The sequence below is a fragment of the Ailuropoda melanoleuca genome, chromosome 10 (assembly GCF_002007445.2).
Source record: "Ailuropoda melanoleuca isolate Jingjing chromosome 10, ASM200744v2, whole genome shotgun sequence".
In the NCBI taxonomy this organism is placed as follows: domain Eukaryota; kingdom Metazoa; phylum Chordata; class Mammalia; order Carnivora; family Ursidae; genus Ailuropoda; species Ailuropoda melanoleuca.
The window spans coordinates 67,214,013-67,241,281 of NC_048227.1; the positions used below are offsets into that span (position 1 = coordinate 67,214,013).

Sequence of the window (27,269 nt, forward strand, 5' to 3'; positions counted from 1 at the left end):
GCCAAGCTTTCCCTGCTACCACCTAGGTAGAATTAATCACTTCCTCTGCTCTGTTTTCATTGTGCATTCCATAAATCTTGTGTCCCTTTTGATATTGCTCTGATAATGAAAAAGTTTGGTCCTTGACTATTTCAGCAAGTATGTAGTTCGCTCTTGAGAACAGGTGTTCATCTCTGTATGTCTGTGTCTGGCGTAGTCACCTGCATGAGTACTAATCATCAAATCCTTGATAAATAATCTCCAAACTATTAGGCAAAATAAAAATCAGGAACAAGAGTATGTATTTATAACTAGATTTGTTTTTAAATAAATAAGAATTAACCACTTAGAAAATTCAGAGCAAGTATTTTATATAAACTTTTTTTTTCCAGGATAACTTACACAATGGTTTGTTTCTTGACAATTGCGTGAAGATTAAATAATCTAATGCCCCTTAGCACAGTGACACATAATAACCACTAAAAAAACTGGTCTTCATTGTTGTTACAATCATTCGTAGATCAGGTATTTGTATTTATCTTGTTCACCCAGATTCTTCTGAAATCTACATTGCTTAGTCAACTACATTTGGCACTCTAGTTGTTGAATAGTAGAGTTGATGTATCAGTAACAAACTTTTTTTCTTTCTAAATTTTAATTTAGATTTAATTAACAGAGTGCATTGGTTTCAGAGGTAGAGTTTAGTGATTCATCAGTTCTATATAACACCCAGTGCTCATTACATCAAGTGTCCTTAATAACGATCACCCACTAACTTTTAAGACAAATTGAGATAGAAGTGACTGTCTCTTTACCAAATAACTTTTGGCCATAAATCATATTAATCATAGATACTAACTATATTAGAAGTTCTAGATCCCCAACTATCAGAATAATAAAATACACTATAAATAAGTCAGCAGTATTTTATATAGTTGAAAGTTTATAATTTCCACAGGTGTTTTCATTATAGTCTTATAAATTTAGAGGACACAGTTTATAGTTATAGTTATACCTGGTAATGGAACAAAGTAGAAAGATATTTATCCTGATTTTGTTATGATTATTGAAGTTAAATAATTTGATATTCTATTACTATGCAGTAAAACTTTTTTTTAGAAAACACTCTTTCAGTAAATCTTATCTAGAATTAAAAAATATTTAAAAAGTCTAACAGGCTTACTAGAAAAAAATGAAAAGCACTGTTTGTTCTAATAAAATTTATTATGCAGTAATTACAAAGGTTAAAGACTCTTCCATCTCAAATAAAAATAACTTATAATTACACACATAATGTATTAGAGTGATTCCAATAAATATCACAGGAAATAGTGTATTTTCAAATTGGAGAGACAAATACTTTCTCATTCACAGTGTTTGACATAGGAAAGCCTGTTCACATAATGGTCTGTATAAGGTCATGCTCTTAGTCATAATCCACACAGAGCTAGCTGTTTCCAACACAATTCTTTCAGAATGTGAAGTACCGGGCAAACCACTCCTGGCGCTGGGGATCTGGAGAAGCCACCGGGGAAGCTTCACTCTGAGGAGGACTGAATTCATAAAAAAAGAGAGACATGTAACCCAGCATTAAGCTGTTTTGCAAAATGAAGGGAAAAGCACAAAACAACATCAGTGCAGATGACCACAACTGGTTCCCTGTATTAGATGTGTTCTGTAGATCCCTCTAGACTAGATTGGGTTCTCCACTCCATGAGAGCATGAGAGTGCATCAGCAGCTCAGATGAAGTCAGTTAAGGAGGAGCCACATCAAAACAATCACAAAAAATTACAAAAAGACAAAAATCAGACAGCTGAGAAAAATGTCACCTTCTTTGAGCAAAAAAATTCAGGAGGAATTGTCAGAAATAAGAACAAGATAACATTCCTCTTTTTCAGCACCTTTTTACTTAATTAAAATTTCAGAATATGACACAAGCATTTGATTTTTACAGATGTGTCCTCAAATATAACTAACAAGCAAGCAAGCCATGATATAGTATTTTTACATGTATATTTATATTAAACTTTCATAATTCCATAAACAAACAGTCTAAGGGGAAAGGAGTACATTAAGAAGCCCATTTCCCCTCCATCTTCAAAGTTATATCATTTATACTTAATTCTAACTAAAGATTCTTTGGGCTAGTTGAGAAAATAAAAGAATCCCTACCGTCTTTGGGGGAAATTACAAGGCACGCAACAATGTGTAATGGAAACTCCAGCAGTCAAGTTCCTTGAGCTCATGCACATGCATCTTACTGATACCTGAACATACCCATGCACAAGGGGAATAAGCAACACAAAATATTTAGCAAGAGGCACATTCAAAAGTGTATGTGACTATTTTTATTCTTGCTACTTTTTTCTATTTAAAATAACTAGTCATTAACTATGTCATCACTTACCCTAGAAAAAGATCATCTACCTGTAAGACTATTACTAGTGACACTGCTGAGATTTAGTAGGAATAAATTAAAAAAATAAATTTAAAGCAGCACAGACTCAGTAATAGTAAGGTAAACCTAAAACAACAATACTTTCTGAGGTTATTTAATGGTTTAACAATTGGGTCTCATTTAAATTCTCCTTGATAATACATTGAATCAAGTCTGAGGTTAACTTCAAATTGGAATAGCAGTTGTAAAATTTTTTCTAAATTTATTTTTTGCTTATGTATATCATTAAATTCCCAAAGCTTACATAATTTTTATTTTGGCAGTAAGTATATATATTTGTAAATAAGCCTGGTAAACAAGAAAGTGAAAAAAAATATGTATATATATGAAAAACAAAAAAATATTTTAAGGTTCTGTAATAAACATGGATATTAGTGAAAATTTTGCTACAATACTCAAAATGAAGCAAGCGTCCATAAATATTAAAATTCTAAGCACACGAATTACATTAGCACCTCTTTCAGCATATAGAAAAATTGACAAGAAATTAGAAAAAAATCTTAAGAGCCAAAAAGGAGTTCTCTAGAGAAGTGATAAATGTATTTTGAAAATCTTTCACAGTAATATTTCTTTTCCTAGGCTGGTCTTAAAGTAGTGAATTTCTGCAATGTAAGAAGGTAAATTTTTCAAGTTAAAAAAGAAAAGAAAAAAAATCACTGGTGAGACGTGGCTCACCTCAAAAATGTCTTGGGCTCTTTAGGTGGCACTGGCTGTGGAAGTGGTTTGCTGCTGTTGAACTCAATGTCGTGGACTGGAGAATTAGGAATGGGATCCAGGCGGTTAGGATGTCCATTGCCCACTCCACCGGATTCCAGAGCACTTAGATTGGGGACACTCACAAACCTGTTTGTTGGTGATTTATCATTCTTCTTCTTTTGCTGCATTAAAAATAATACATGTGAGGATAGTCCCTGCATAAGGACAAATGAGAAAATAGGAAATAGTAGAAGATATAAATTTGGCATGGGAAGATCTTGGAAGCTTTATGTTAAATTGGGATGTTAAAATGAACCAGTGTTACCCAAAGTGTGGTCTGGGGATCCTTGGAGGTGTTCTTTATCTACATGGAATCCTTAGGGACAGACATGCTGCTGGGCCAGAAAGAATGAGGAAGAAACACTTAGGAATGGTGTTCATGAGGAGGGGAGGAGATGGAAAGAATGTCAAAGGGGGAGGAAAGGGGGAAGGAACAGTTCTTGCAGATACAACGAGGTTAAACAGATTTGGGCTAAAATTAGGAGAAGAAGGTATAAAGTTAAACAGTTTTAAAAGGGAGGTCCGTGAACTTTAGCCTTCTGTCAAAGGGAGGCAGTCCTTGCCTGGAAAAAGGAATGGAAAAATGCTTGGCAAAATAGTTTGAAACATATCCCACATTCCTACTTAAGACCTAAAGCTGACTGAAGTAACTGGTTTTAAGTTCACTGCACCATCTTTTTGAAGAGAGAAAATTAAATCTGCATAATTAAGTCTCATTTCCCAATTAGTGGTATCAATGATTGGCTTATAATATTTTAAAAACATGTAAAGATTATCCATTTATTAAATTTTTAGTTGGTCTTTAAAATCAACAGCAAGAGGAATACAATCAGATTATCAAAACCTATCAGCTTGCAAATTATTGTCTATTTTATTCACACTGCTAGAATCAATGAGTATCATATCGCTGTACAGAATAAAATGTAACATTTTGCAAGATATTTTAATACCATCTTTTACAAGTTAAATGTGTGCTAATTTATGAAATATTTTTCTGCAAAACGATTCAAGTGTTTAACAAAACCCAACAGCCTCATTAATTAGGCCTTTTTCCTTTATTTACAAAAAGTAATGATCTTACTAACATTGCCCTCTTTCTCTATGTCATATTCTGTGAATCATGGAGTCTCTGACAAAAAGTCTACTCTGCATAACTGAAAAAAGAAAGGAAGAAAAATGTCTTCTAGAATCACAACTATTAAAGCTGAAATCACTCAAAAGTGAACAAAGATGTATCTCTTGCATTTTCTTATTCTAGTCACCAGAGGGCGTAAATAAACCCACTTTAGGTTTTTAGTTGAAATCAAAAGTACTTAGTAAAGTTCTACAATAATGGTTTTGTAGCTAAAAATGTTATTCCAAAAAATATATTAGAAATATTTTCATTTTATTATTTGTTTCAACAAGTCTCAGAATCTTGCTTTGTAATTAAAAGCTTATTTCACCCTAAATTATGAACTTTAAAACTAACTATATTAATTCATTCACCAATTATGAGAACCTTTGATGTGCCAGGCTATATTTTAGGCTCTGTAGATAGAACTATAGGCATCCCGACTTTAGTCATTCTGTTTCATCAAACATTTAAGTCATTGTACGTTAACAGCTCAAGTTTAAAATTTGGAGTGCTTTAACTTGTGAAGGAAAGATAGAGTCCATGTTCTTAACAGAGAAGTTTTTATGAGCACTGAAAGCAAAAATTTCTGGCTAGGGGCCTAAAAGAAATTAGGTATGATGGGCAAATTAAATCCGACTTTAAAAAAATAGCTTTAGCACTAGTACTTTATTTCTACTACTGATTTCTGCCAAAAGATATGTAATCCCTATGAAGCCAATATACATAGTTAATTCTTCATTATCTGCTTTATTCACTTAATTGTAGCCACTATAGAAAATGTGATAAATTTGCAACTGAATACCTATTATACCCAAAGCACTATGAGGGGAGCCATAGGAAGCTGGGGTACAAAGATGTGTAAGACTTAAGCCATTTCCATTTCACTTGTCTACAAGGCTCTATCTGTCCAAGAGAGTAACAAAGTATCAGAATAGGCCATCTTCAATTTTACGTGTCAAGAAAGGTCCTAAGACTGAGAGAAGTAAAGCCCTTCTCCAAAGTAGGTAACAAGGTTCATAAAAATGGGAGGCCTTAGGCCTTAAGTTAGGGAGAGCTGTTAGGTATACGGGGCTGGAGTACCTTTTAGGACCCCATAGAGGATAGTGAACACCAAGAAAATGATGTTAGTTTTCTTTGGAGATATGAAAAAACAAAATTATAGAAACTAAGGTTTTATAATAATGTCTTAAGGAGTATGAATTCTCAACAAAAATATTAGTCTCATTCTGTGAAAATGCATAAAGAATAGATTTCAATCCTAAATATTAAATTTAAGAAAACACTGTTTGGAAGGTTTATCCTACGCTGCTCTAAGTATTAAAAGTTTTAAGCTAGTTTTAAACTACATCCCTATTTTACAGTGTTTACAGCACATACCTTAGTCAATGGATTAATAACACCAACAGTAGGGCTTGAGTTAAACACTTTGTTGAAGTTAGTTTCTCGATTGACTAATTCCAGCTGATAAAACTTATTATCCTCCTACGCAAAAGAATTATAAACATCACTTAGACATTTTCTATCGAAAATTTAAAACTGTTTAAATGCCATTTCATTCAAAATTTACCAAAAAACCTGAGTGAGGATTTACATACCTCATCAAACATTTCTAGATCTGACTGTCAGTGTCTTAATGACTGCTGGTGGGAAGGTTTTCAAAACTTTTCAAAACCCTATGCATTGGGGCTCTTCTGTACCCTTTAATAACTTTTTTCTCCAAGACTGGATCTAAATGTTTTATTTGGTGCCATCTCTGTTCCAAAGGGCTGACTGCACAGTTTGAGCAGCTCAACTTACATTCATGGAGTTGTGTGCATGGTTTCATTGTTTCTATAAAGGTGACACTGATATGTCATCATTCTTCAGTACTGGAATTACATCTGATCTTACCTAATCTCCTCTCTGAGACCTCAATGTTTAGTTGACTTTTGAACAGCACAGGCTGGATCTGCATGGGTCCACTTACATGCTCTTTTTTTTTTTTTTTAATGAATACTATAAGTGTTATTTTCTCTTCATTATGATTTTCTTAGTAACATTTTTCTCTCCAGCTTACTTTATTGTCAGAATACAGTATATAATACATATAATATACAAAATAGGTGTTAATTGACTTTGTTATCAGTAAGGCTTCCGGTCAACAGTTTATTAGTAATCTGGTTTTTGGGTAGTCAAGTTGTATGCGGATTTTCGACTGCAGAAAGTTGGTGCCCCATAACCCCTGCACTGCTCATGGGTCAACTGTATGACAGCAGGGCTCATCATGACCAGAGAAAAAGGGACCTTCGTGTAGATAAATCCTTTGCCTTTCACTTCACCAACAACATGCGTCAACTGAACAACCAAACTGTAGCAAGTAAACACACGTGTGAAATGCAGGACTGTGCCCTAGAAGTAGGCTCGGCATTCCCTTCTTAGTTACTACTGTCACTTGCATCAATCTCAGCCCCTGTGCTTCACAGTCCACAGAACTGGTGTGTAGTGGACAGAGTGCAGAAGAACCCTTAGCTGGATTCCTAGCCTGTCACCAACTAGCTATGTTGCTTTGTGTTTGCTTTATTCTTTGAAGTCTAATACCTACCCTGTTGTAAGGATAAAATACGACTATATCTTTAACATCTGTTCACTAAGAACTGGAAAAGCCATTTCTCCCATAGATGAAATGAATATGCTTAATTCCTTTGCTAACTTCATGTGTGGAATAGAAGGTAATCAGAGGAATCGATGAGGCCTGTGCTCACATTCACAATGCCTGGAAAATCCTGCCAGTGTCTGCTCCTGGGTTCCATAATGAACCCCAATCTATAACCTGCTGCCTTTAGCAGGAACTTGGAGTCCCAGCCAGCAGGATGACTTTCCTAAATGCCAACAAAGAGAAGTCAAAGAAAAAGGACTTCAGAAATAAATGCTTCTAGGCTCTCTTTGCATGCTAACATCCATAGTTTTCAGTTTAAGAGATCAATGAACCAATAGAGTGATTAGCATTCTATTTTTAGTTTTACTCTGAACGATTTTTCTTTTTTTAGTGACAGTAAAAAACAATTATTTTAATTATTGACCAGGATATATAATTTTAGAAGACTCTAAAATGTTTTATAAATTGTAAGATATTTGTGTATTTTTTATTCTTGAAGAATAACAGCTTTAATGAAGGCAGTTTATTTATCATTAAAACTGTATTTCCTTCCCTCATGGACCCTAACAACACCTCAGTTTGGACCAAGACTCTCAAGAGAGAGCCCATAGCTTTTCTTAGTTAGAACCCTAAGAAAATGGAACCCTTTTCCCATGGAGTATCTCCTTGGATCAGAGTAAATTAACATGACTGTCTGGAAGTACACAGTGCAGGCTAATGCACGCACGTGTTGGCTCTTCTCTCCTATCCAATTCTAATTCTACATGAACAATACACATCTTCAAGAACATATTAGCGATATGTTGGCAATGACATTATTAAACATAAATAAGTACTAAAGACTTAAAAAAATACTGAAAAGAGGCACAATCCCCTTACCTAATACCAAATTTAAAATTACTTTGTATTTCTTATCCTTACGAACATTTTTAATAAACATTCAATCACAATGCGCATATTTTATATTTTCAATTTTCATTTAGCATTACTTAATACTTAACCAATAGACTGTTGATTGGCAAAACATGGTAACTAACATGGTTACACACACCCCTGCCCCCAAATCTTACAATTAGTTTCTTTATGACTTGGTCTCTTTCTGTAAGCATGGCTTTTAATTCTGTAATCATCTGTATATCTTCTGGTTTTGATTCTCTCATTAGATATTTTTCTTCCATTTCTTCTAGTCTGAAAACAAGAAACCTTTTAGTTCACTGACAGGACTCAGACACATTCTTCTGTAATACCTACATTTTTCAAATTACCCCAGCTGAACACATACAAAATTTAAAACCAAACTTTTTTCCTTAAAACTTTTCAGAATAACATGGCTGCCTCAAATAGCTCTCGTGTTAGTGAAGGCTCTAAGGGGTAGATGATGTTATTAAAGACTTTACAGGTGACTTTCGGAAGAATTCACTCATTGTAAGTCATTCAACAGTGTGTGGGGATGAGGTGAGGTAAGCTCTGTAGAAGAAATGATATACTGAATAATACTAACCTCTAAATATAGGTTTCATGCTGGAATTGCTGTCTATCAGGAGAACTTACCAAAAATACACTCCTGTGTGATGATATAAGGCTTGGTAACATATAGAAAAGGGACCAAAAAAAGATACAGAGGAAAGGGAAACAAAGGACACATACACGACATCATTCTTTCCTGGTTTATGGGAAACACAATTTAAAAATTTTGTATTATAAGCTAATACATATACACTGTAAAAAAGGTTCATCAGATAAGATAATTAATTTTCCCTCTACGCTTCTTCTGCCCCGAATGAGATGAGAAGGCAATAGGCCTGAATGCCACTGAAGACTCTAGAATAGAGGCCAACTTTTATGAGCAGAGGCACCATAGACACTGCAGAGTCTAAAAATACAGGACAGGGCAGAATGAAGAGGATGCGAATGGAAACTGCCAGCTCACTTGGGGATGTGGGGGAGAAGCAGCTTCAGTTTTAGAAAATTTAAATAATTACAGCAATTTAAAAACTTACTGTTTTCAAAGTAAAAGGCTAGAATGTAAGCTCAATAAAATCATGTTGAATGAAGATGCACAGAGAAATTTATTCAACAAATACCGAGTGGCTTCTAGACAATCTATCTTGTAGGAATCGGTGATCTACTCCCACCCCCCAATTCTAGAGGGGTACAAGAATCTCTGTGTATTTTAGGAATTTTAGTAAAAAACTCCACTGACTCAGCCCAACCTAAAGTTCTAATGTGGAGGGTTCGGGGAGATATGTGGGTAAAGGGAAGTTTGGGGTTAGGAAGTCAACGTCTCAGGATCAGAGAGAACTTTGTCAATTCAGTTTGAGGTTAGTTTCACTATCTTTTATTCTTTTGTGACAATCCAGACTGAGTGAAAAATGTGCCTCACTGGGCTCACATAGAGGGAACTTGCATTTTATCACGATACAGTGTTTTATGGGCAAAAATTTTAAGCTTGAGAAACAATGATCTGGTCAAGGAAAAAGGCATCGGGTTTAATACTAGAGTAGCCACAAGATGTCGCTGTGATACTTTATCATTAAAAGCAAACCAGAAGATTTTTTTTTTATAATTGCTTCCTATAGCTGAACAAGAATACTTGGCAGTATTGGTCGCTAAAAAACTCAATTTAATGCCTTATTTAAAACTATTATTAAAGAAAATAAAAAATAAAAACTATTATTTCTATTTTGTTCTAGTAAAATGAGAAGTTAAATTGAGTCTAAAACAATCACTTAAAATCCCTGAACCACCTTTTTCACTCTGAGCCTCAATTCTAGTGTATGTTTTCATTTAATTTAAACATACTTTACCTACAAAATTATCAGTTAATATCACCAAAAAAACTTTAAAAAGATACCTTGATATTAAAAGGGAAAGATAATTGATTAAATTGAAGAAACAATTCATATAAACACAAATGGGAAAGCATTAAAGGAGAGAACAAGTAATATGACCTAGATTTAACTTGCAAATATACTTCCAGAATCACTAAGTCTTTCAAAATTCTAACAGGAACAACACTTGGTATTACTCTGATCCATTTCAAGCCAACGCTGGTCAACAGTCTCCCTTCAGCTGCCCAGGTCAGCTCTCTAGGCCAGCACTGTTTCCCAAAGACTAGGTGTGAACAAACAGCTGGTGGTACAGGGAATGATCTTACTTTGTTCTCCTTTAATCTTTCTGGTCACCAGAAGGAAACAGTCTCAGTGTGGTTCTATGTATCTTAAATGGCCTTCACAGCAATAGCTAGCTGTTTCAGTAGTGATAATGGTTTTACTGCAGAAATAATCAAGTCTTCCTGTTAAATTTTTAAGTTACAGTGAGTCAATTAAAAATATGAAAACAATATCAAAGGTAGCCAGAAATGACCAAATTCTGAAAGATTAAAGCCTGGGAAACACTGTGTTGAGGGAAACATACAAGTTTATATAGTCTTTTACTCAAAATATAGATTTCCATTAAAAGAAATACAGAGAGAACACAGAAGTAAAACATATATAATTACTAATTAGGTCACTGTTGGATTCTCCCCAGGCATGCATGCCCTGATTTTTTATTTATTTATTTTTTTTGTGGCTCTGACAATATATAGGTCAATGTCTAGGGTTCGTGGACAACACAAACCAAAATTATGAATACCTAAAAAAGCTGTATAAAATGCATAAAATTTTTAAGGTGGCAGTTGTCCTGTGCTTTTTTAAAAAAATAATTGACGAAGTCAGTAAATTGAGATTCTAGGCCAAACAACAGTATTGGCACACATGTATTTTAGAATCTTAATTGTATAAGGATAAACTCTATTATACCATCCTTTCTGGAGTTTAAGAAAAGAAATATATAATTGAAGAAGTTTAATGTTGAACCTTTCCCCATAATTTATGGACATGGACTCTGGTGCATGACAACAGAAATACTTTTTCCTTACCTCACAAAGCTTATGAACACAAAAAGAATGGTATTTTAAAAATCAAACAACAAAAAAACGATTAGGGTATTATAGATAAAAGAACTCAAACAACTTTTAAAAATAATTCTGGCATGGTGGAGTGTTTCTTTTCAGTTAGGGATTACTGACCTACTTAACAGCCCCGTACAGAAAACTCAGTGCTTCCCCCAAGAAGAAACTATCCTTTTGTTTCAGTACAGTGAGAAGTTAATGTAAACTTAGACAATAATAATCTCTGAACCCCCTTTTCTGCATAATAAAGATCTATAATGATCCCAAGTTCTACATATGTTTAGATTTAAAGTTCTTTAAAACAGATCATTCTCTCATTTGTTTCTAAAGCAAAAAAAAACTGTAACATATTAGACACAAGGTTTTTACCATTATACCACTCAGGAAAATAAAACCATTTCTATAGAATATCCAAAAATCTAAGACTTCAGTACCTACCCAGCACTAGAAAAGGGTTTTTTTTTAGTAATCATTCCATAAGAGCTATAGAACTTACCATTTCTACAATGTTTATAGGGTACTTTCTGTTCTTTAAATTTCTAGTCCCCTCTTCCCTGGAGTCCAAACAGGATTTGGGGTGGGAACAGAAGGGAGAAGCTTCCAGTTGCTCCAGAGGCCCCTCTACTCCAGGACTCAGCCTGACCCATGTTCCTCCAGCCCTTCCACTACCACCCACTTCTACAAATCCACAGGGCTCTTCCAATGTCAAAGATTTAAAGTCAGCATGCAGTTGGTTAGGAACTTCAGTAAGGTGCCCTTAGGCCTTGCAACAGGCTGAGAATACTCAAATGTTGTTGTCCCCCCAGCTCCTTAAGCTGGAACGCACTTCTCCTTGCTCACCACCTCTGACTACATCGAAGCCATTCAGCAGATCCAAGCAGGCTGCATTTAAGGATATGGAACAGAAATATCCAGTTGCATAAAACTGTGCTTTCCAATATGGTAGCCACTAGTTCGTATGTGGCTATTTACATTTGAATTAATCAAAATTAAATTAAAAATTCAATTCCTTGGTTGTACTAACCACAATTCAAATGCTTAACTGCCACTGTGGGTGGTTAGAAACAACTGTACTGGACCAAGCACATTTAGGACATATTGACTACCACAGAAAATCTACTGGAGAGCGTTGGTATAAATATATCTGTATGTATGTTTGGTTTCAACTAAAAGAATAAATACCTAAGATAGAGACTAATTATATGATAGTAGTAGTTTTCTGGTGAAAAAAGAAATACAGTTGGTTAGCAGGGACCTATACTAACCTAGTATAAAACAAATGGTAGATCTAGAAAAGCAGATAAAATATTTGACTCAAGAGTAATAATACTAATTTTTTTATTAAAAATTATTTAAAAACTAAGTTATTATCTACTGAAAATTCATAATGTGTAAAACCACATAAAACAGAATAAAGTAGAAACAAACCTTTAATCTTTGTAAATTAACATTCCTAAGGAGACAGGACACATGGACAGACAGAGATTATTCTTTTTGTTAGCATGTTTTTTTCAGACTGTGAAGAGGGGGATGCCAGGACTTCAGCCTCTGCCCAGTGAGGCCAAGAAAAGGGAAAGGCAACAGTAGGGTTTATTGTAACGAATTTTTGAAAATGCCTAAAATTATGAGCTCTTACTGTGGCTCAAAAGGATTTAAAAATTACCTTCCAAAAGAGCAAACACTAAAAATCACTGTGACTGGAAAAACGATCTTGAGTCTCCTCAACATTTCAACTGTAACTTCATGAAGTAGTAAATGTTATAGGGAATCCTCAAAAAAATTCATTCAGGAAACATTCCAGTGCCTATTAATTCTGTGTCCTGAGAGTACCTCACCTCAGGAGCCACTGAAGTAAATGCCAACCACTGGGGGCGGGGGGGGGGTGTTCTGTTTTTTGTTTCAGCTTAAGTGAATGTGGGTATATATATTACATATATGTAACAATACTTACGATGAGGCTTAGTTAAATGGGTAAAATGTGAGATGAGTGTTAGACTGGGGGAAGGTAATCAGGGGATTATTCTAGACTGTAAACTCAGGAGAATCTTAGAAGGAAACTGAGGTCAGTGTGGCTGACACAGGAGGATAAGGCACAGGGACACTAGGAGATTTAAGTTTTACTTTGAGACTAAGGAGACTATTTTGACTTTACTGAAGTATGTGGAGATTCTATATATTCTATATATATTCTATACATATTATGCAGCTTTAATTGGTTAGAAGAAGAGCGACTGAAGGTGAATTTAAACCATTTGCAGCAGCAGCTTAGATTAATTCTGATAATTTTTTTTAAAGATTTTATTTATTTGACAGAGATAGAGACAGCCAGTGAGAGAGGGAACACAGCAGGGGAGTGGGAGAGGAAGAAGCAGGCTCCCAGCAGAGGAGCTTGATGTGGGGCTCGATCCCAGAACGCCGGGATCACGCCCTGAGCCGAAGGCAGATGCTTAACCGCTGTGCCACCCAGGTGCCCCTAATTCTGAGATAATTTAAATTGAACTAGAGTTTAGGCCTCAGAGACGGAGTGAGTGCTATTTGCACATTGGCTATAATAGTTTACAAGCGTGTAGGAAAGAGAGGGGCTATTAAATACTTCCTTAAAACATTAAGCAATAATTAGAAATCTTGGTTTTAACAATATTGGAGTTACTATATATGAGTAGTAACTATTTCTGACGTTTTACTTTAATTTTTAAAATCAAAATTAAGTGCTTCTTTGTAGGCACTCCAATAATATCTATGTAGAGTATAAAAAAAAAAAAGATTTTGCTCTTCCCCCCTCCAATACCCTATAATCCACTCCCTAGAAGGAAGTACTGTCATTAAAATTTTGTATTTGTTAAGATCTTTTGATATTTGTCTATAAAATATTATTAGTGTATGTATAGGATCATAGTATTCCTATTGGCCACAATATGCTCTTTTTACTTAACGTTATACGGACATCTACAGCGTTTTCACCACGGCATGACAGCTCATGACTCTGAGGGACAGGCTTTGGGCAGGGATTGTCCTCGTGGAACTGTAGCCGTGGCAGCTGATACTCACTCAACCGCCTCATCCTCATTAATGAAAATATCACATTGCAATTACCATCTGTAATATAGCCCTTGTCTTTTTTAAGTATCAATTAGATTTAAAAGAGTAGCTAATCTGAGGTTAGACACAGTCTCCTCAGTTTATTTCCCACATATGAATTTTCTTTAATATAATATGACTTACGACACTTGTAAAGCTGCATTTATTTCCTTGAGTAGCTCGTTAGTCTTATTAAAATCTGCCCGCATGATATTTTTCTCTCTGAGGTGGTCTGCTGTCATGACATCCAGCTCTTTTTCAAGTCTCTTGTTTAAATCTTGTTCATGCAACCTGTTTAATTTATTTTTAGTTAAGAAAATGTTATTCTGAGGTCAAGCTTTCAAAACTTTCTATATTCTACCAGATTTGAAATGGTTTTAGGTATAATATATAGAAAATTAATGGAAACAGCCTAAAGTATTAGTTACTTACTTTGCTCTAATCTTCAAGCTTGTTAGTCTCCTTTAATGCTTTTTAAATATTTTATAAAGATTTTAGTTAATTATACGATTTCCAAAGTTATTGAATGCGTACATATTATTCAAAATACAAACACTTCATCTATGTTCTAAATTATAGCAGTCAACAAATAAAGAAGTGGTTTTCAGTATCTACTAGAAGGCAGTCTAGCCATAAAAATAGGCATGTAATGCTAACTTCTATACAATAGTCTTTTAGATAACACTGTATATTCCTTCTGTTGTAATTAATGACATACCTCATCTGTTGATTAGATTCACTTCGTATTCTGAGAATTTCTTTCCCCTTAAATTCCAATTCTTTGGTTAGGGCACTTATATTTTCATGAAGGTGCTGTACCTCCTTATCCAAGTCTGAGATGTGATGCTCTCTGTGCCTTAATTCCTCTTGTAGGTCTGTTATTCTACACATATGTTCCTTACTCTGCAAAGTACAAATAATTTTTTTTTAAGTAACCTCTGTGCAGGGCTTGAACCCACAACCCCGAGATCAAGAGCCACATGCTCTACTAATGGAGCAAGCCAGACTCCCCTACAAATAATTCTTAAATGCAGAAAGCAAATATTAGAAAACTTTTATCTAAGGGAAAGAAAATGACATACTGGAATGTCTAATGTAATGACATTGCTTCAAAAGCAAACCACTGAAATAAAACCTAAAGGCCTACTCTCTTCCTGTCTATAAGAAGTGTTTATATGGATAATATCAGGGTGACAAGAGTCCCAAAAGACCATAAAAGCACAACTCCCACACATTTTGTAGATGAAGAAACCAATACCTAAGAGATATCTGTCCAAGGATGATTTATAATGAACAGCAGAGCTGATTAGAATGCAGGGCTCCTACACACTCGCCAAGTTATATGGGCTTACAATAAAATGCTGGTACCATTGTCCTTTCATTTAAAAAGGACCTGCATCTAGGGAGGCTACACACACACACACACACACACATACACACACCCCATGGCTTAGAAAGCAGACTGATGAGTGTTGATGTAGCAGTCACCTTGTCTGCAAGATAAGCTCCCTTCCATTTTCCCAGAAGTCACTGTTTTCTACAATGCCCATCTACACATTGTCAATTTCAGCATCAGCCTAGTTAGAAAATATCACTTCTCTCCATGGTTATAAAATGGCTCACTTAAAACTTCATAGCAATGAAGAGAAAATTTGAGCTGATCATTCAACACAGCTGAAGACTAACAAAGTCAAAGTTTTAAGTCTAACAAATGATGGCCTTCATTGCACTATGCCTAGAGATTCATCCAACCAGACAGACATTTAAGATCATAAACTCTCTAACTGAAGGAAGTACACTTGGCCAAAGAGCAAAGCTGGAGAAGCGTAAGCAGCACCTGTGCTGCAGTGACACGGAAGTACCAGTTCCCTTTATTCCGGAGCTACTTCTACACTTACGCTACACAGTAGGACTATTTCAATTCAAGCTTAAACTATTTAAACTTGAACAAAACCAGATGCACAGTCACACTAGACATACGGCCATGTGGCCAGTGACTACCATAGTGGATAGCACAGATACAGAACAGGTCCATCATCTTGGAAAGCTGTATAGACAGTGCTGTTTCATAGTATTCTGTCTTCACTCTTCATATTATTTATATTTCATTGTTCGTTTTCTCAAGAAGCAAGTAAAATTCAAAATATTCAATTAAAAATTCATAAAATAAAATGCAATTTTATGACCAATATGCTAAAGTCAAGTTACCTATTTCCCTTTAAAAATAAGACTCTTCAATATAGATGGTAAATAGTAAATAGTGAAAATACTAGTTATTACAAAATAATTTTCAGAAAATTGTCAACATTCAAATCTGTTCACATTTAAGGAATCATCACATAGCAGAATGTTCTTCTTTACCTGTCTTCTGCTGATGTCTATGCTTCGCTCTAACTCCATTTTAGCAGCTGCCAGTTCCTGGTGATGACTATGCCTTAACAAATCAATTGCAGCTGCATGTTGATGGTTTAGTTCTGAGCGTAAGGAAGCTGGAATACAAGGGGAAAAACCCTTTTGTGCATTTTAGAAATATTATTGATACTTCACAAAAAAATTGGAGAAGTCACAATATTTTTTTTTTAAATTAGGACACTTAAATATCATGAATTTAGGACATAGCCTGTCATGAATTTAGAGGTCATCTAGCTTTGGTAAGGATAAGAAAATTTTCAATTGCTCAAATGGATCAAACTGTTTCCATGTATGCTTTTGGTTTTCCAGTAAGGTGCGGATGGAGACAAAATGTTTTTTAATTTTTCTCATTGGCTATTGGAATAATAACATTTTAGAACTGAACAGTACCATAACATATATTCATTTAGGAAGCAACTTCCCACCCAGGTAAGAATTCTTCCACAATAGTTCTGAAAAATGTTAAACATTGGCTGGTGAATGCTTTAATTTGTAAGTCATGATTTTTATTTGAATTTAAGATTATTTGATACATTCCGCATTTATTGAATGTCAGGTACTACACTAAGGGAGAGCAGAATCTGACCCTAATAACTGCACAGGCCACAGGGAAAGGTATCATGCCAGGGAATTAAGTGGGATAGCAGAGATGAATATTGGCTGTAATGAAAGCACAGTGGTGGAAGTACCCACAGTTCCTAGGAGAAGGAAACTGGGAAAACTATTACAAAGGAACTGTCACAGTAACTCAGTCTAAAGCACTGAGTAAGGTTCTCCAAGTGGAGAAAGAGAAAAGCATTAGTGAGGAAGGGATAACATATGCAAAAGCAGAAAACAAATCTATCAGGTAAACTGTCAGAAGATTGGTGTGGTGTGTGCCCACAGACCCTGTGATCATAGTGGAAAGAAAATGGAGCCCAGTCTGAGAAAGTTCTAGCACAAAATGCTTTTGACTCTATGTTTGGGTTCATGGTTCTCAATCTGAGATACATGTGACAGTACGTCTGAGGGACTTGTAGGGTGCACATGATCATCTTCTGAAATATGAATTGTACCTGAAGATTTTGGGGAAAGCCGTTACTTTCATGTTAATACACAGGAGATATGGGTAAAATGCAAATTGTACATTTTAAGGCTAAAACATGAGGCAACTTCAAAGAAATGCTGTGTTTGTAGCTAGTCATTTTAGGCTCTTCCTGAGACCTCCATGTAAGGGGCATAAGTTCAGTCTCCCTAGTGTAAGGGCCACTTCTGTGGAAAAACTTGATAAGCACTGAGGTAGGATATGGGAGTCACTGAAGGATTTAAAGTTGGGAAGTTCTATGGTGACATCTGAGTCTTACAAAGATTAGCCAGACTGGAGTCTGGAGGGTGAAGTGCAGGAAAAAGATCAATGAGAAGGTGATGGCAATAATCCAGGTGAAAAATGATATGACCATGAACTGAGTATGACAAAAGGACTATAAAGAAGAGGGAACAGATATAGGAAAAATTTCAGGGAAGGAACTAACAGGATGTGGAAGCAAAAGAAAAAAAGTTAAATTCATCTTCTACCTTCCTGGCTTGGGCAACTGGGTAAACAGTAATACCCTTAATTAAAATGGGAGGTACAGGAATGGCAACACATTTTGGACCTGAGGGAGATAGTGAGCTAATATTTAAAAATATATAGTACAAGTTAGATATTCTAATTTTCTAATATGCAGTAAGAAATAGAAATCTAATTCATGAGGAAAGCAGTTTGGTCTAGAAATACATTTTTGGAGTCACTAGCATAATAGATGGTAGTTGAAGCCACCCCTCCCCCCCCGAAGCCCTCAGTTTGTTCAGTCAGCCAAGAAAAGCCTGAAGACCCAAAAGCAGACCAGAGGGCTGGGGACTAAATCCTAGGAAAACAGCAATATTTAACAGATGCATGGGAAACAGGACTAGGACATGAGATTAAAGAGCAGGGATCAGAAAAGTGGGAGTGCTGTGGGATTTCTAAGTTCAATGGTGACCTCAGGGAGAGTAATTTCAATGGAATAATGGGGGCAAAATGTAGACCTGAAGGATCCTGACAAAGGACCAAGTATCTAGAATACATGAAGAACTCTCAAAACTCAATAATAAAAATACAAACAATCCAGTTAGAAAAGATATACAGATGGCAAATGAACACATGAAAACATGTTCAACATCATTAGCCATTAGAGAAATGCAGAGTAAAATTCACAATGAGATAATACCACACTCCTATCTGAATGGCTAAAATACAACACAGTGACATCAAATGCTGTTGAGGACGTAAAATGGTACAGCCATTCTGGAAAATAGTTGGGCAGTTTCTTAAAACAAAACAAAAAAAAACCCACAAAAAAACAAAAAACAAAAAACAACTAAACCTACAATCATCATATGACCCGGCAACTCCACTCCTGGGCATTTATCCCAGAGAAATGAAAATTTACACTTACACAAAAGTGAAAACACCAGATGTCCTTCAATGGGTGAAGGACAACTGTCTTTCAGCAATAAAAAGGGACAAACTACTGATACATAGAACAACCTGGATGAATATCTAGAGAATTATGCTGAGTGGAAAAAAAGCAATCCCCAGAAGGTTATACATTACATTTGTAAAATTTTTTAAATGACAAAGTTATAGAAATGGATAACAGATTCATGGTTACCAGGCATTAAAGGTGGGGAGGAAAGGGAGGTAGGTGTTGCTATAAATGGGCAATAGGGATCCACATGGTAATGGGAGAGTTGTGTGTCTTGACATTGTCAATGTCAATATCCTGGTTGTAATATGAACTATAGTTTTGAAAGATGTTGCCACTGGGGGAAAAGGGATAAAGTTTTCACAGGATCTCTCTGTACTATTTTTTTTTAAATTTTTTTTATTATATTATGTTAGTCACCATACAGTACATCCCTGGTTTCTGATGTAAAGTTCGATGATTCATCAGTTGCGTATAACACCCAGTGCACCATGCGATACGCGCCCTCCTTACTACCCACCGCCAGTCTATCCCATTCCCCCACCACCCCCCCGAAGCCCTCAGTTTGTTTCTCAGAGTCCATAGTCTGTACTATTTCTTACAAGCTCCTATGAGTCTACAATTATCTCAAAATAAAAAAGTTTAATTAAAAAAAAAAATCTCAAAAGTCCTTTTGTCAAAAAAAAGGTATCGAAATCAAGTTTCAATGGACTAAACAAAAGTGCTTAAAACTTGGCCTGTTTTTACTTCTCCTCACACAGCTGTGGAAAGTCTGTGCTTCCCTTGGGCCAGAATTTTACAGACTACCTCTGCATTTGATTGTAAATTCCTCTATATAAAGACAGAGCAGCAGTTCATTTTTGAATTCTCCTTGCTCAGAAGTCTCCATAGCATGTAAAGAGGTATCCCACAAATGTCTGATAAATAGTCTTACTATGATTTTCACCCTAGCTATGACAGTGGCTTGTAAAGGAGGAAGAAAAGAGAGCTCTGATGACTTGGCCTAGGGCTCCTAGCAACAGTAGGGACAATGAACTGGGTCAAACGGCTTTGTCTTTGGGGCCCAAAGTATCCACAACACTTTGGTCTTCTTTGTTCCCAATTCCTACTTGGAAAGGGTATGCCCCTAAAATGTGACACATAGAATAAAAACTCTGAAGAGAATTAGAGGGAAAAAACCAAACAAAAGGAAAATGAGATGGTAGGAATAAAAAGTTCTTGAACACCACCAAAAAAAACATCCAAAAACTCTTTAAATACATATACAGTTTTTCTTCAAATCTCAACTGATCTCCTTATAAAAAGGCAGTGATTTGAATACTTCAAATATTAAAATCCCTTTAAAGAAATATCTGAAAAATACCTAGACAAAAGGTCAGACCTAAACATGAGTTTTCTCCTAAAAACAAAATCCTGAAGTGGAAAAAAACCATATGACTATCAAGTCTAAGGACAAGTGGCTCCATGACTATCAACTCATTTCAGTCACTGGAGAGTGGAAAGTCTGAATGTCCTGACTCCGTTTAGTCCCTTAGTGGTGGGTAGAAGCACCGGTGAGTGTTGCTTTCGTAGCCAGAGTAGGGAGAAAGTTGAGGGGACCTCACCTCACTGTTTCTGTTCTATTCATTCTACTCCTCCATACTCACTTCTTCATCTGGTAACTTCAAATATACAAAACACTTAGATATTCATTTTGGTGTTTCAGAAATTAAAAATAAAGCTGTGATATCATATTGAATTTTAAAGTAGAACATACAAATAAATACGATAAGATTAAAATCCTTTCAAAATACCAAGCATAGCCTTTCCTTCATCTTCTAATTCAAACCGAAGAGTCTGAAGCTCCTGTTCCATTTCTATCCGGAAGCCCTCCATTGACTCTCTGTGTGCATCTTTTAATGACTGAAGCTCTGCAGAATGTTTTTGTTGTAAATGATTTTCAAGAGCCTAAAACAGGAGACACATACTCAAATTATAATGCTAGAATACAGGAAGGAAAACGCAAGCAAAATCAAAATTACTACAACTCAGTTATTTAAGAAAAACAAGGCATTTGTAATTCATTTTCAAGAAAACTAGATATAATGACCTTTAGAAAATAAATTAGTAGGGTCACTTCAGTAGAACAATCCTTATGAAATCAGTTTGATTCAATATACTGTGTTTGAACTGGGATGTGGGTGGGCCCTTTACCTCCGGTAGTTTTCAAATAAAGTCATTGTCTGAAGTTGCCAAGGCGGGTAAGCCACCTAAATTAATGCTTAGTTTCTCTGTGTGCACAAACTTGGAGAGGAAAGAGAGGAGAGGAGGGGGCATTAACAAGAAGAAATCTCCTTCCAATCAGAAAGAGATGACAATGGCTTTTACAACTCCAACCTTATCAAATATTTTGTAGCAACTTTCTATAGGCATTTGCGAACGAAGCAAAGGTTTGAGAGCAGGTAACTGGAAAAGTAAACAAACCTCTCATGTGATTAGTTCTAAAAGCCTAACCAGAAAAAATGGACTACCTGTGGCTAAAGACTAAGAGAAGATATGTGGCCATATGAAAAAAATAGAGCTCATGGTACTTCAAGTTTAGAGACTGAACTTAGCATAATCTGCAACATGAAGGGCTTCTGAGAAAGATACCACGTTGTAATTAGGGTTAAATTTCTTTAACCATTGCTCTAAAATACTGTTTTTATGAATTAATATCTGGCTACTTATGCTCACTGTTTCTGAAGTGTTTTATTTCTGAAAAATAAAGCATAGGTTTCTTTAAATATAGTAATATAAAGGACTTTAAGTTTAGATGATAGTTACATAGGTGGGTTGGCTACCTAATGACAACAATAAAACTGCAGGTTCTGATTTCTTTTGAAACAGGATTCAGGTTTCAAAGAGACTGAATGCGTAAAATTAAAGTACTGATACAAAAGCTTATGTGTTCTAATTGACAAATGATATCAATGAGTAGGTTATTTACCAATCAGGCCTCATTGTGTGTTTATGTGCTGTACTGAAGTACAGTTGACATGCAATATTAGGTTCAGGTGTACAACATAGTGATTCCACAATGATGAACGCTAGGAAATAATCACCATGGTAAATCTAGATACATCCGTCACCATACAGAGTTATTACAATATTACTGACTACATCCCCATATCTTATTTAAAAAAATTTTTATTATGTTATGTTAGTCACCATACAATACATCCTTAGTTTTTGATGTACTGTTCCATGATTCATAATTTGTGTATAACACCCAGTGTACCATGCAATACGAGCCCTCCTTAATACCCATCACCCGCCTATCCCAATCCCCAAGAGCCCTCCCCTCTGAAGCCCTCAGTTTGCTTCCCAGAGTCCATAGTTTATCGTGGTTCATTCCTTCTGTTTGCTCCCCCCTTCATTCTTCCCTTTCTTCTCCTACCCATCTCCCTGCTATTCCTTATGTTCCACAAATGAATGAAACCATATGATAATTGTCTTTCTCTGGTTGACTTATTTCACTTAGCATAATCTCCAGTTCCATCCATGTTGCTGCAAACGTTGGGTAATCGTTCTTTCTGATGGCTAATATTCCATTGTATATATGGACCACATCTTCTTTATCCATTCATCTGCTGAAGGGCATCTTGGCTCCTTCCACAATTTAGCTATTGTGGACAGTGTTGCTATGAACATTGGGATGCATATGGCCCTTCTCCTCACTATGTCTGTATCTTTGGGGTAAATACCCAGTAGTGCAATTGCTGGATCATAGGGTAGCTCTATTTTTAACTTTTCGAGGTACCTCGATGCTGTTTTCCAAAGTGGCTGTACCAACATGCATTCCCACCAACAGTGTAAGAGGGATCCCCTTTCTCCACATCCTCTCCAACATTTGTTGTTTCTTGCCGTCTCAATTTTTGCCATTCTAACTGGCGTAAGGTGGTATCTCAATGTGGTTTTGATTTGAATTTCCCTGATGGCTAATGATTTTGAACATTTTTTCATGTGTCTGTTAGCCATTTGTATGTCTTCATTGGAAAACTGTCTGTTCATTTCTTCTGCCCATTTTTTGATTGTTTCTGTATTGAGTTTGAGAGGTTCTTTATAGACCTTGGATACCAGCCTTTTATCTGTAGTTTCATTTGCAAATATCTTCTCCCATTCCGTGGGCTGCCTCTTAGTTTTGTTGACTGTTTCCTTTGCTGTGCATAAACTTTTTATCTTGATGAAGTCCCAAAAGTTGATTTTTTCTTTTGTTTCTCTTGCCTTTGGAGACGTGTCATGAAAGAAGTTGCTGTGGCCGATGTCGAAGAGGTTACAGCCTATGTTCTCCTCTATGTCCCAAAAGTTGATTTTTTCTTTTGTTTCTCTTGCCTTTGGAGACGTGTCATGAAAGAAGTTGCTGTGGCCGATGTCGAAGAGGTTACAGCCTATGTTCTCCTCTATGATTTTGTCCCAGCACCATTTATTGAAGAGACTGTCTTTTTTCCACTGGATGTTTTTTCCTGCTTTGTCAAAGATTAGTTGACCATATAGCCGAGGGTCCATTTCTGGAGTCTCTATTCTGTTCTACTGGTCTATATGTCTTTTTGTGCCAGTACCATGCATGCTGTCTTGGTGATCACAGCTTTGTAGTATAGCTTGAAATCAGGCAACGTGATACCCCCAGCTTTTTCTTTTCCAACATTTCCTTGGTGATTTGGGGTCTTTTCTGGTTCTACACAAATTTTAGGATTGTCCCAGTTCTTTGAAAAATGTCATTGGTATTTTGATCAGGATGGCGTTGAAAGTGTAGATTGCTCTGGGTAGCATAGACATTTTAACTATGTTTATTCTTATATAGATCCTTTACCTCTCTGGTTAATTCCAAGATATTTTATGATTTTTGATGCTATTGTAAATGGAATCGATTCCCTAATTTCTCTTTCTTCAGTCTCATTGTTTGTGTATAGAAATGCAACTGATTTCTGTGCTATTGTAAATGGAATCGATTCCCTAATTTCTCTTTCTTCAGTCTCATTGTTTGTGTATAGAAATGCAACTGATTTCTGTGCATTGATTTTGTATCCTGCCACATTACTGAATCGCTGTTTGAGTTCTAGTAATCTGGGGTGGAGTCCTTTGGGTTCTCCACACGAAGTCTCATGTCATCTGTGAAGAGAGAGAGTTTGACTTCCTCTTGCCAATCTGAATACCTTTTATTCTTTTTTGTTGTCTGATTGCTCTTGCAAGGACTTCTAGTACTATGTTGAACAATAACGGCGAGAGTGGGCATCCTTGTCGTGTTCCTGATCTTAAGGGAAAGGCTCTCAGCTTTTCCCCATTGAGAATGATATTCGCTGTAGGCTTTTCATAGATGGTTTTTATGAAATTGAGGAATGTACCACCCTGTATCCCTACACTCTGAAGGGTTTTAATCAGAAAAGGATGCTGTATTTTGTCAGATGCTTTTTCTGGATCATATGGTTTTTGTCTCTTCTCTTATTAATGTGATCTATCACACTGATCGATTTGCGAATGTTGAACCACCCTTGCATCCCAGGGATGAATCCCACCTGGTCATGATGGATAATCCTTTTAATGTACTGTTGGATCCTATTAGCTAGGATCTTGTTGAGAATTTTGGCATCCATATTCATCAGGGATATTGGTCTGTAATTCTCCTTTTTGATGGGGTCTTTGCCTGGTTTGGGGATCAAAGTAATACTGCCCTCATAGAATGAGTTTGGTAGTTTTCCTTCTGTTTCTATTTTTTTGAAACAGCTTCAGGAGAGTAGGTATTACTTCTTCTTTGAATGTTTGGTGGGATTCCATCAGGCCCTGGACTCTTGTTTTGGGGGAAGTTTTTGATCACTGCTTTAATCTCTTCATGATTAATCGGTCTGTTTAAATAATCAATTTCTTCCTGTTTCAGTCTTGGTAGTTTATAGGTTTCCAGGAAGGCATCCATTTCTTCCAGGTTGTTTAATTTATTGGCATATAGTTGTTGATAATAGTGTCTGATTGTTTCTATTTCCTTGGTGTTGGTCGTGATCTCTCATCTTTCATTCATAATTTCATTAATTTGGGTCCTTTCTCTATTCTTTTGAATAAGTCTCGCCAGTGGCTTATCGATCTTATGTATTCTTTCAACGAACCAGTTTCTAGTTTGGTTGATCTGCTTTACTGTGCTCCTGGTTTCTAATTCATTGATCTCTGCTCTAATCTTGATCAACTGCCTTCTTGTGTGTGGGTAAGGCCTGCTCTTCTGTTCCAGCTCCAGCTTAAGGTGAGAATATAAAGACCGCATTTTAGATTTTTCTATTCCTTTGAGTGAGACTTGGATGGCTATGTATTTTCCCCTTAGGACAGCCTTTGCAGTGTCCCATAGGTTTTGGACCGATGTGTTTTCATTCTCATTGGTTTCCATAAATTGCTTAAGCTCTTCTTTAATTTACTGGTTTACCCAATCAGTCTTAAGCAGGATGGTTCTTAGTTTCCAAGTTTTTGAGATTCTTCCAAATTTTTCCTTGTCACTGAGTTCCAGTTTCAAAGCATTGTGGTCTGAGAATATGCAGGGAATAATCTCAGTCTTTTGGTATTGGTTGAGACCTGTTTTGTGACCCAGTATATGGTCTATTCTACAGAAAGTTCCATGGGTGTTCCAAAAGAATGAGTATTCTGTTGTTTTAGGGTGTAGTGTTCTGTATACATCTATGAGGTCCATCTCGTCCAGTATGTCACTCAAAGCTCTTGTTTCTTTGTTGATTTTCGGCTTAGATGATCTGTCTATTGCTGAGGGCGGAGTGTTGAGGTCCCCTACTATTAAATGTATTATTATCTATATGTCTATTTATTCTGGTTAAGAGTTGGCTTGTGTATCTGGTTGCTCCCCTGTTGGGGGCATAGATATTCCTACTTGTCGCATCCACGTTGGATACGTCCTTTAAGAATAACATAGTGCCGTTCTGTATCTCTAACTACAGTCTTTAGATTAAAATCTAATCTGTGTGATATGAGAATTGCTATCCCAGCTTTCTTTTGAGGTCTGTTGGCATGAAAAATGGTTCTCCATCCCTTCACTTTCAGTCTGGATATATCTTTAGGTTCAGAATGATTCTCTTGTAGACAGCATATGGATGGGTCATGTCTTTTTATCCAATCTGCGACCTGTGGCATTTTATGGGAGCCTTTGGCCATTCACATTGAGAGTGATTACTGAGATATGATTTTAATGATGTCATGTTGCCTGTGAAGTCTTTGTTTCTATAGATCGTAAATTTCTGTTCTGTACCACCTTTGAGGTCTTTTTACTTTTACAGAACCCCCCCTTAATATTTCTTGTAGGGCTGGCTTGGTGGTCACATATTCTTTCAGTTTCTGCTGGTCTTGGAAGGTCCTTGTCTCCTCATCCATTCTGAATGACAGCCTTGCTGGAGAAAGGATCCTTGGCTGCATGTACTTCTCACTTAGTGCTCTGAATATGTCTTGTCAGCTTTTTCTGGCTTTCCAGGTCTCTGTAGACAGGTCTGACATTATTCTGATGTTCCTCCCTCTGTAGGTGAGGATTCTTTTCCCCTTGGCAGCTTTTAAGATTTTATCCTTGGATCTACGACTTGCAAATTGTACTATTATGTGACGTGGTGTAGGTCTGTTCTCATTGACCTTGGCAGGGGTCCTCTCTGCCTCTTGGACACGAATGCTTGTTTCCTTCCCCAGATTAGGGAAGTTCACAGCTACAATTTGTTCAAATATCTCTTCTAGACCTCTCTCTCTTTCTCCACCCCCTTGGGGATGCCGATGATTCTGACACTGGAATGGTTCATTGAGTCAGTAATCTCCCGTTATTCTACATTCTTGAAATTGGAGTTTTTTAAGCCAAGTTCCCTCTTTTTCCTTCTTTTCTATCATCTCATCTTCCAACTCACTAACTCGTTCTTCTGCCTTGTTTTCCCTGGCCATCAGAGCATCCAGTTTAGACTGCATTTCATTCATAGCGTTCTTAATTTCTGCCAGATTCACTCTCATTTCCGCCCTTAGAGATTCCGTATTCTCGTTCATATTTTTGTTAATATTTTTTTTCAAGCCTACATATCATCTTGACCATTGTTACTCTGAACTCCATTGCTTACAATTTGGTTATATCCATATCCATAAGTTCTGTGGCAGAGGCCACAGTCTCTGTTTCTTCCCTTTGCTGGGGGTTAGGGATGTGGGCTTCTTGATTTTTCAGCCTGCCTTCTGGGGGAGGGGCCTGCCGTGCTGATACTCGGGCATCCCTGTTTGGGCAGAGTTGCCCTGTCCCCTGTTGGCGGGGGGGGAGATGGGCACAGTGAGAACTGGTTTTTCCAGGCTTTTGTTCTCTGGCGGCTTTCCCTGGCGGCTGTGACTCTTCTGAGAGTCAGAGCAGCAGTGGCCATATCCTAGCCTCTGT

The 27,269-nt window shown here is 36.4% G+C and overlaps 1 protein-coding gene across 6 annotated transcripts in view; it reads right to left on the bottom strand.

Moving 5' to 3' along the window:
• Nucleotides 1-286: 286 nt before the first annotated feature.
• The window catches only part of FAM184A (family with sequence similarity 184 member A), a 117,923-nt gene continuing 90,940 nt past the window's right edge, over nt 287-27,269 (bottom strand). The window contains exons 11-19 of one of the 6 annotated variants that reach the window (XR_004628113.1): nt 20,671-20,824; nt 16,341-16,468; nt 14,698-14,882; nt 14,124-14,270; nt 8,017-8,134; nt 5,689-5,793; nt 3,114-3,316; nt 2,153-2,247; nt 291-1,532 (exon numbers count right to left, since the gene is read on the bottom strand). Coding sequence is in view for 5 of the 6 variants with exons in the window: in XM_011224012.3 (XP_011222314.3) it covers nt 1,451-1,532; nt 3,114-3,316; nt 5,689-5,793; nt 8,017-8,134; nt 14,124-14,270; nt 14,698-14,882; nt 16,341-16,468; nt 20,671-20,824 (1,122 nt within the window). In the remaining variant the exon portion in view is untranslated. Of the gene's footprint in view, nt 2,248-3,113; nt 3,317-5,688; nt 5,794-8,016; nt 8,135-14,123; nt 14,271-14,697; nt 14,883-16,340; nt 16,469-20,670; nt 20,825-27,269 lie in introns of all 6 variants that reach the window. The other 5 variants (XM_034669050.1, XM_011224012.3, XM_034669052.1 and 2 more) reach the window with 5 other exon arrangements.